Source organism: Sceloporus undulatus, chromosome 2 (assembly GCF_019175285.1).
Source record: "Sceloporus undulatus isolate JIND9_A2432 ecotype Alabama chromosome 2, SceUnd_v1.1, whole genome shotgun sequence".
Taxonomy (NCBI): Eukaryota; Metazoa; Chordata; class Lepidosauria; order Squamata; family Phrynosomatidae; genus Sceloporus; species Sceloporus undulatus.
In genome coordinates, this window is record NC_056523.1 from 142903385 (window position 1) to 142914396 (window position 11012).

The following is an 11012-nucleotide window of genomic DNA, read 5'->3' on the forward strand; positions in this document are numbered from 1 at the left end:
ACATCGTTTTTTTAAACTTCAAAAATGTGCATGCAGCAAGAAGATTCCATTATAAAGAACTCTTTACATGCAGCCATTCCATTCTTCCTACTCATTCAACTCATGACCTTTTATTGCTAGCTTTTGCTGAACAGCAGCATTTGCGTTTAAATAGGGAAATATGCTGGATTTCATAAACAAGATATGAAAACCTGACCTCAGTTCTGAATATTTCCAGATTTTGTGTTTAAAGTAAATATGACAGCTGCAAAGATCACCATTTTGCAAGTATTTTCAACTCTTCGCCATGTGTCATTGAAATGTGCAATACCACCCATATCAGCACTAAGAAAATAATGTTAGTGTTTTGTTCAGTTTAACAGTTTAAAATCCCTTGTAACCCCTGATTAGTGTATTAGTCTGCACAATGATTTGCATAATACTATTTGTGGACAAACCAATACCAACACATGTCTTTAGCTATATTTTCCACAAAAGAGCCCCATGTTGAATAATAAAATAAAAGTCTGAGTGTCTCTCTTCTTTACTAGGGGATTGATGTCTGAAGCACATTAATAGTACATTCACCTATTCAACCATGATACCTGCTTATATTTCTGAGGAAGACTCCAGCCAAAAGCTTGTACTCTGCCATCTTCCTTTTGAACATGTGCTTTCACTTGGCGGTATTGTTCTCTCTTCTGTTCTCTGCGTGAGGCAAGGCTGGCCTCAGACCTGGGCAGAAGAAAAAGAAATTTATATCCTAAGTCATTCTATTTCTTTTAAGTTCATATTTTTTCAAATATAATTTTTCAAAGATATAAAGCTAATAGATAGGTGACAATGACAATGATGATTCATCTTATGTCATCTAAACATTAAAGACTGCTGTGCTCTCTGCATGGGGTTGCCTTTCAAAACTGCAGTGGCTTCCATCACAGCTGCACATAGAGTTCAGACCACTGGAAATACATTATATCAGCACTCATTTCCAAGAACAGCTCAAAGTGTTGCTTACAATCAATTCTGTTTTAAGTGTCCCAGAGCAACTCAAGACTCCATCCAGTCACCTTCCCAATTTTGAATACTGAGATCTCAGTAGGAGAAATAAGCAGAAGACAATAAAAATTTGGGGGCATCTGAAAGGGATTCACAATCTCTTAAAAATATGAATATATACATATTTATATATATATAAATGGGATATCATTTGAAAATATTTCTGAAAGAGAAGGAAAGTGGTTGCATTGTTGTTGTTGTTAGTATGTGCCTTCAAGTCGTTTTTGATGTACAGAGTTTTTGTGGCAAGTTTTTTAAGAGGAGTTTTTGCTATTGCTTTCCTCTAAGGCTGAGAGTGTGTGACTTGCCCAAGATCACCCATTGCGTTTCTTGGCTCAGCAGGGACTCAAACCCAGGTCTCCAGAGTCATAGTACTATGCTCAAAATCATATGCCACGCTGGCTCTCTGTGGTTGCATAGGGAGTGAAAAAGAGCTTTGTTCTTTTAAAACACCACAAGTTGCACCTATAAATATTCACTAAAATTACATCAACATTTAAAGCACACATAATTCTGCAATTACAAATGACCGGGGTATGTAAGGCTGCACTGCACTTTTCACAAAATCCAGCACCCTGATTCATTGTGATCTAAATATGCAAAGTATGTCTTATGAATGGCGAAAATGTCAAAGTGGGAGGGAAGTAACGTTGTGCAGAACTGTTCTCAAGTACTTTTGAACAGAAATAAAACCAGAATCAAGTAGCACAATACAAAGCATTATACTTTTTGTTTGTTTGTTGTTGTATGCCTTCAAGACATTTCCAACTTAAGGTGACCCTAAATAGAACCTAACATGGGATTTTCTTGACAGGATTTGTTCAGTAGGGGTTTGCCATTACTTTCCTCTGAGTCTGAGAGAGTGTGACTTTCCCAAGGTCACCCAGTGGGTTTCTATAGCCAAGTGGGGATTTGAACCCTGGTCTCCCAGAGTCTAATCCCACTCAGACTGCATAGCATGCTTGCTCTTTGCTTTAGCATGGATGATATGAACATTTTGCACTAGCATTGTGAAGGGAGAAGGACATTGCCCTTATACAATACATACTTGACTGTAAGTCAACCTAGTAAGTTGAGGGCAAGTTTTGGAACCAAAATTACGGATTTTGATATGGTCCATTGATAGGTAAAGGGTAAAATTTAGGGGCATATACCAAAGGATCTGAAGGACAAAGCAAAAGAACACAGTGCCAAAGAACTTTCAAAATTCCAGCAGGCATAACTTTTTGTGCTCACACTAAAAGTTTGATGACCAGGGATCATTCCTCTTTTGAAAATAAAAGCTCAACTTACATTGAGCTATGAATAAGTCAACTCAGGTTTTTGGGGTAATTTTTTACCTACATTTTTAGACTTATACATGAGTATGTAAAGTATTCAAAAACCTGGGCACATAGGAATTATACTTGCCATATTCATTAACTACATAGGAAACCTGTTGAAGTCAGGAAAATGTAGCAGCTGACATCTAACCATAATACTCTATTTTGATCCTTTTTTTTACAAAAACGGATTAATCTGGAGATTATTTTGATATTTATACTATTACATTCTATCAATCTACACACTGGCACTGCTGACATGATTAATATTACAACAATGTGCCTGCAGTTTTATTTTACTAGCAAAAGGAAGCTTACTCTTCACTGAGGAAATCAAATGCTTTTGATTTGTCACTTGGTAGCTGAGACAAAGTGCTGCTTCTTTTCTTGACTGATGGAGTAATGTGTGAGGTTGGTGCATTGTACTTAACATTAACTGGTGGCTCTGGCTTTTTAGCAGTGTTGCCCGATGAGCTGAATAACCTGCTAAAACTAGAAACAAATAAAAAAGAATCATATGAGTACATAAGAATGCTTAATTTGGCTTTCAAAGTTTCATATGCAAATATGGCAAGCCACACATCTAGCCAAAACAATAAAGAAGGATGAGTAGCAGGAAAAGAATGGGCCCAAACACAGCAGCCATTAACTGTCCAGCAGAGTTATTTTCTCAGAACACTGGGATATCTTTGTAACACTCATTAAGACTACTGCATGCACTTCTAAAACTAAGAGAATAGGGAGAATGGACATTTATATAAATGGGATAAAGAACAGCCAAGTATCTAAAATACGATATTTAAAATGGAAACAGTTTTCTCTATAGATACAGGGATGGTACTTAAAAGATGCTGGCCCCTAGAAAGTATATCTTAGCACCAAGTTTAGAAAACATTTTTCAAATTTGCTTAGACATAGAGCAAATTTCTATCATTCAAGTCGTTAATGCTTTCATAATTTAGAGAACCCAAATCTTTGATTCAGGGTCCATAGCAATGTAACCAATTCATAATATATTGATTTTTTTTTCAAGTCTCCAGCAGTGCACACACTTTGATAAACATCTAGGTTGGTGCACCATGGTGCTTAAAGGCATGCAGTATATACTGTAAGTCACTGATGTCATAGGACTTACTGGGACTCTACAGGCAAGACATACTGTACTCTGTGCTTCATTTATAATACAGGGATAATACTGCCCTTTTCTGCAAAAATAGTAATTCTCATTACAGACGTAGTTTGCTTATATCAATTCAAGTGACATTATATATATGCAGGCTCACTCGATTTTATCAACTAGACCAGGTATGGAGGATCAGTAACCCATTATATTCAATTCCCCCGCAGCAGAAAGAAAAAGTGAACAATACAGCTAGCTTAGGTTCAGAATGTGAGCAGCAATAAATCTATGAAGAGAAACACAATCCTTTGGACGTCTGAACCTTAGTGAGTTTGTAATTTAGCAGGTTAACCCCAAATTTAGTAGTCTAATCTACTTTCATCAGCTAAACAAAGACCAATATATTCTTATATTGGTCATAGCCAAGTTATAAAAGCTCCAGAGATAAAAGGCCATTCAAAAATCACTAGTGTACAATTTTAGTAATTTATCATATTCTCAGACTTAGTAATTATCAGAACACTAAAATTAAATTAGCACTTCATAAGTTTTCAGATGAAAAGCTTTGGTAAACTGAAAACACATGCAAGCCACACCAAATCCTACTGAAATTTCAGTTTATTTTAACTACTACACAAAGCTCTGAATTACTGTATCAGGATTCTCGTTCCTATTTTTTAAAAAAAGGTACAAATAGATTAAGGCAATTACATTTATCTGCCAAGTATATAAATATTGCAAGATGCAGCTTACGATACAATTTGTCTTTAAGATGTATCTTACCCAGCTGGCATACTAGATAGCAAAAAGAAAAGGAGGCTTATGGTTATTAGTTCTTTTGCTACTAAAGAAATACAAAACACAAGCACCTAATTACATTTCAGTACTTACAACTGCCAAAGGCTTGACCGCTTCTTCTCTTGCATGGCTGGATTTTCTCTTGATGCCCTAAAGGAAAACAGACACACTGATTAGTAGAGCAACAAGATAACAGATGATGTAGAATACTCTGCACTGCACTTTTTTTTCCAAAGGAAGATTCATATCTGATAGCAAGCCACCACACTATGCGTACAAGGAAGATTTTTAGAGGGGGAAAGGGTATGTATTGTAGAAAAAAGGCTCCAGTAATACTTTTATTTTTCAAACTATGCATTCTGAGAGACCTGAGATTATAACAGAGTTGTACATCACTACACTTCATACATGAAGATGGATGTTTATTTAGCTAAACCAGTACTCAGATACATTTATTTCTACTTCTAATTCAATTACATCTCCTGTAAAAAGCAAAAGGTGCAAGAAGATAATAATGTAACGAGGCATAAAATCTTCCTTCAGAGAGGCGGAATAATTAACATTTTTTAAAACAGAGAAAGAGAGAGAGAGAGAGAGAATGTTCGCTTATTTAAGGGATGCAAAAGCATATATGGCAGGGTGTGGTGAGACACAGAAAAAGTTAAAACCTTCTAAAATTTGTATTTACTATTTTTAACCCACTTTCACTGCAAAGCATGCTGGCATTTAGTTTTCAGCCGTTCTTTGCCTACTGCTGAAGGGAGTGATCAGAGTAAAAGCAGCACAACATCTGCCTTTAGACAAGATTGATATTATAAAAAAATATAAATAGGGCAAAACTTGGTTTGATGAGGAATGTTGTAAGACAAAAAGCATTGAGGGTTCTAAAACTAAAGGCCAACAAGGAAGATATGCAAATACACCTTTATATAGCTCGGCTGAGGAGTGACTATAAAATGCTACTGAAGGAAAAGAGACATAACTATTATATATATCAATGGAAAGAACTGGGTCACACCGTTACACAAAAGGATTCACAAAAGTTCTGGCATATTATCGCACGAGCAACCAGAATGATAGACCATTCTTTAGAAGCAGTAATTCAAAGTAATGTATGGGTAGGGTTGCCATAAGTCAGGACCTCCAAACCGGGACAAATGTAGGATAACATTTTCAAATGTAGGGCACTTTTTTTAATGGAGGACATGTGAAAAATTTGATTTTTTTAAAAAAAATGTTAATATAAATGCATGTTTCTTAGGCATGATCAAAATGGGGGACATTTTGGCATTATTCCTAGACAGGCAAACTTATATATTATTAATAATAAAATTAACCAAAAATAAAATAAAAAACAAGGGAAACATATATTTTTAGTAATAAAATTAACCAAAAATAAAATAAAAATAAATACACTGAAACCAGACTGACTCTTTTACACAACCCTGCCCTGAAAAAAGAAATGAAGAAAGAAAGCCGACCGGAAATGGCCACTCTCCTCCTCCTGCTTTTCGTCTTGTCAGTGATTCCCAAACTTGGGCTACAGCTCCCAGAATCCCTGCCAGTTAGCTAAACTGGCTGAGGCTTCTGGGAGTTGAAGTCCTAAAACCTAAATGAATAGAGTTTGGGAAGCACTCTCTTGCTGCTTGTAGCCATATGGGGCCAGGAAAGAGCCCTTTCCCCTCGCCCAGAGTCCTCCTCCACTCCGCCTCCTCCTCTGAGACTCTGCCTCCTTAAGGGGACAAGCTCCCTTTTTAGGTCAGCGCGCGATGCATGGAAAGAAGCGCACGGAGAAGGAGGAGGAGGGTAGCCGGCCAGCTGTATGAGCAGCCGCAGCCATGGAAAGGGAGCACGCGGAGGAGGCGGCGGAGGAGGAGGTAGAGGCGGGTGGTCGGCTGCTTCTGCTGGTGCTGTGGCTGCTTCTAGCTGCCCACCTCTGCCCGCTGCCTCAGTCCCTCAACGGCCCACGTGGCCAGCCTGCCAGCCATAGGAGGAGCTCCAGCCTCCGATAGAGAACTGTGAGTGTGGGTGCGCAGGGCACAGGGCCCGTGCGGCTGCCAAAGGCCGCAGTGGTGGTAGCGGCGGCCAGAGGGACCACATCAACAGCCGCATTTGCAGTGGCAGCGGCAAGAGCCACCACACAAACAAAAACAGCCACGGTGGCGGCAAGTAAGAGCAGCGGCGCTCTAACCCGGGGGGGGGATCCGTCCCAGGAGAGAGGCAAAACCAGACCGTGACCGTGCGCTGGTCCAAAACTGGGAAAGTCCCGCCCCCCACCGGTATATGGCAAGCCTATGTATGGGAGGAATATTTTGTAAACATGTGTAGCTACAAACTAACTCCATATCCCCATCCATATATTCCCCAAATTGCTGCCTTTCCAGAATGTCCAGAAGTTACCTCTGAACAGGTTTAAAAAAATTGTCTAAACAATCTATGAATAAAGCTCCCAGGGAAGACATGATTCCCATGGAATTATTTAATGTAAAATCAGATTATTGGGCAACTATTTTGGCCAAGTTGTTTACATATATAAATAAATCAGGACATATCCCTGAGGGATGGAGATCAAGTATTATCGCTCCCATACATAAAAAGAGAGATAAAAAAAATCCTGCCAATTACTCTTCTGAATATCTCCTCTATTGGAACGCTTAGAGACATAATTTAATATCTGAAGTCTAAGCTGGTTTTCAAATGGGGAAATCTACTATTGATTTGTGTTTTGTATTAAATTTCTTGATCTGTAAATATACTCAAAACATAAAGCAAAAGCTTTATGTTTGCTTCATTGACCTAAAGTCAGCCTTTGACTCAATCCCTAGGGACCTGTTGTGGCAAAAGTTAGAGAAGGCAGATATCGACCCCCACTTAATATATCTAATTAGGGCCTTATATACTAACACCTAGATACAGGTCAAAGTTGATTTGGATGGCCATCTTTCCCCAAAAATAAATATCTATATTGGTGTCAAACAAGGCTGTATTTTAGCCCCCTTTTAATATAATTTTTATATTAATGATATTGTCAAGGAGTTAGAGGGCTTACAGTATGCCCCAGTTACTATTTTGGATCAAAAGTATTCTCTGTTAATATATGCTGCCGATATTATTCTCTTATCCAGGACCCAGGTGGGTTTAAGACGTTTGCTTGCCAGATTTTCATCATACTGTAAAAAAATGTCCTGACAGTAAACTATAATAAAACTCAGTTTGTGGTGTTTGGTAGGCACCCCAAAACACACTCCTGGCATTTAGATGAACATATAATAAAAAAAAAACTTTAAATATCTGGGTTTTTTTCTTCTGAATCAGCCTCCTGGAAACAGCATATGACAAACATTAAAATCCAAGCTCATAGTTCAGTTTAAGCAACCTTGAGCTTTGCTGTTAATAAGGGAGGCAATTTAGTAAGCCCTGCTCTAATGGTCTTTATAGCTAAAACTCTGGCACAAATCCTTTATGGGGCAGAGATTTAGGCATACTTAAGGTCCAGGTCTGGAAGTGCCCCAGAATTATTTTTTATGGGCATTACTGGGACTTCCTAGGGACACTCTAACTGCTATGATTAGTCTTTAAACCTCTGTTCCAACTTTAGAAAGCCAAACAGATAAAAGGATCTTGTGTTATTAGTTTAAGATCCAAGAGATGCCACTCTCTAGATTACCAAAAATGTCTTTTGGAACTTAATAACGGATTACGTGTTAATAATTGGGTTCATGGAATAGCTCAATTAATTACTAAGTATGGGCTCTCAATGAACAAACTGGCAGGGTTAGATTATCCTGCAAGGAAGGTAAAAATAAATAATACAATATTAGAAGTTACTATCCTTGCAGATTTACATACAGTCCATGAATCTCCATGTGTCCCTTTATAGTATAGCCGCAGACAATTCTGTGATCACCCGGATTATTTTGACAATTTCACTTTTGCCCAGTTACGTCGAGCCTTCACAGAACTGAGGCTTAACAGGTTTGATTCAGCTGAAAGAGATGGAAGGCTTTAAAAAGTCCCAAAAAATGAATGGAAATGTATTTCTGGCTGCCTCTATTCATAGGATTTGGTACATTATTTAACCTGTTGCCTTTTGTATAAAGATCCTAGGGAGTGTTTTATTTTACCTTTAATCAATAATAAAATCTTTTTGAACTCTGAAGAAAAAGTACTTTACCTCCTTATGGACACGGATAAATATGTGACCTGGCGCAGAGCATTGTTTGCTCTTGCTGCTAAAAAGACTAGGAAGAAATACATAGCAGAGATTGCTGTTTCCTGTAATGAGGATAATTTGATCTGAAAGGGTCCAACTGTGAATTTTAACATATTCATGTTATCTAAGTTATCCACAATTGTAAATGTTAAACTTTTGCTGTTTGATACAATTTGTTGTATATTGTTTTTATGGAAATTTTATGTGTGTTGTTTTATTTGATTTTTGCAATGGTCACTGGCCAAAAGCAATAAAGATAGATAGAGAGATAGAGAGATAGAGAGAGAGATAGATAGATAGAGAGAGAGATAGATAGATAGATAGATAGATAGATAGATAGATAGATAGATAGATAGATAGATAGAATAGCGCAAAATGGTACTGGGCGTTGAACAGATGGCTGAATTTCCCATAAGAATATAATTTACCAGCTGATCACCATTCTGATAATCTTTTCCATGCATTATGAAATGATACCAAAGCATTCCAAACAGTTGCTAGTAAGAACAACAAATGCCCACAATTATAGCTGTAGAGACTACCAGCTACATGTGATGGAAAGGCATACCCATCTTACTCTAGAATGTGGCTGCAGGTCTGATTCAAGCAAAACAATCCAGATTGATCACAAAGAGATGCACCATATCTTCTGTAGTGATTGTATCCTATTTGATGTAACTAGTGATTACATCAGGCCATTAGATGGCAGCAAAACAGGGAAGCTAAATATAGGTATGCCCTGAGAACAGAAACGGGCCAGACTAATTAGACAATGGAATAGGAAAGGATCCTTTTTTAAAAAGAGCAAAAAGGCACATGAACAAGAAAGTGCAATAACGCTCTCCTCACCTACAGGTAGTCTCCCTAGAATGTAGCAATAACACTTAACAATAGCACATTACACTTCTATACGACTTCATAGTGAACTAAGCACTCTCTAAGCGGTTTACAGTATGTTATCCAATTGCCCCCTATAAGCTGGGTACTCATTTTACCGACCTACGAAAGGATAGACAGCTGAGTCAACCTAGAGTCAAACTCACAACGTTGTGGCTGCAGTACCAGTATTTAACCACTGCATCATCAGGAATGTATCCTATAATAAACAAGCTACAGCACTGTCAGAAACACATCAGTGACACAGCCAGATATAAAAAGGGGGCAGGGTGGATACAATTTAAATCACTACTCTGATAGACTCAGTTTAATCATGTGATTCCCCATCCTTATATTTTACACATTTTACTTAACTCAGAATTATTGAAGAGTCATTCTTGCTGGTCTAATCTTCATATTTACAACCAGATGAAGGTTTCATTTTTAGAATAACAACTTTTCAGATTAATTTTACAGTTATATCTAAAAAAATACTGATTTGGTTATACTATTAGAAACACATAATAGATAAATAATTATGAAATTACTGTGATCTCCAGTTTAATTGGTTAATAATTCATATTTGGACAACCTTTTGTGCTGTACTTTATGGGAAGCAGAAACGTAATCATTACCTTAATAACAACAATTTAAATAGTCCAACTTAACTAAAACAATAACATTATAGCTTATGCATTCTTGTATTTTCTTAAACATCCATGTTCGTTAACTGACGTGGATAAACAAATTATTTTTTTTAAAAAACAACAACAAAATTTAATACTATTAGCCTGATCCACACATGAAAAGCTTAAAATACTGTCCCTGAAGCTCAGTCATCTTCATCTTCTTATCTGTTCATAATATGGAAAAGAAAAACAAGCTTCCCTGCTTTACCGGGCCACAAATGATTTCTCAACTTAGAATGAATGAGTTGAGAAATCATTTGAGGATATTGGCGCGTTACAGACCACCTAAAAGCGGTGGTCTGCTGGCGCTGCTGGTTGCTCTGCGAGGGAGCTGCAGCAGCCAAGCCACGCGGCTCCCGCACGGAGCAAAAAAAAAAAGCCTCAAAATGGCGCTTCTTCCCGCGGTGCAGTTATGACGCCGCGAGGCGCCAATGGCGCATTCGCAACATCATAAGTGCCGTGCGATGTGCGAACGCTATGCGTCCCGCGCGTAATAATGGCGCTGCCTGTGTGTATAGGGTGCCGCCATTATTACGCCCCCATCACATGATGGGGTGAGGCCGGTGTGGACGCTAGGTCCCTGGCCAACCCCTAGCATGTGATGGGGGCGCCTCAATAGCCCGTCTGTAACGGGCCATTATTTCTACGCCAGCAGAAGAAGCTACTGCTGTGAAAAGTGAAATAATTACTTCAACCGTCTCCAAATCCAAGTGCTTAAGTGATTTCCACCAGTTCACTAGTGTGACTGTCTTTAAACATCATTAGCAAACATATATTTCTTGAATAATTCCCCTTAGCTCTGAAGTTAATTATAGTTGGCAATATAGATATATGATTTCTTGATATCCATGTATTAGCTATCTCCTCTTCCTCAGTACAGTGGTACCTCGGGATACGAAATACAGTGGTACCTCGGGATACGAAATACCCAGGTTACGAATTTTTCGGGATACGAA

General features: G+C 38.1%; 1 protein-coding gene across 9 annotated transcripts in view; it reads right to left on the reverse strand.

The window, feature by feature from the left end:
- The window catches only part of SPAG9 (sperm associated antigen 9), a 160675-nt gene that overhangs the window by 62779 nt on the left and 86884 nt on the right, over window positions 1-11012 (reverse strand). For 8 of the 9 annotated variants that reach the window (XM_042454552.1, XM_042454543.1, XM_042454544.1 and 5 more), the window contains 3 exons: window positions 4372-4428; window positions 2679-2852; window positions 585-714 (listed from right to left, as the gene is read on the reverse strand). In XM_042454552.1, the coding sequence (XP_042310486.1) occupies window positions 585-714; window positions 2679-2852; window positions 4372-4428 (361 nt within the window). Of the gene's footprint in view, window positions 1-584; window positions 715-2678; window positions 2853-4263; window positions 4276-4371; window positions 4429-11012 lie in introns of all 9 variants that reach the window. The other variant, XM_042454550.1, reaches the window with a different exon arrangement.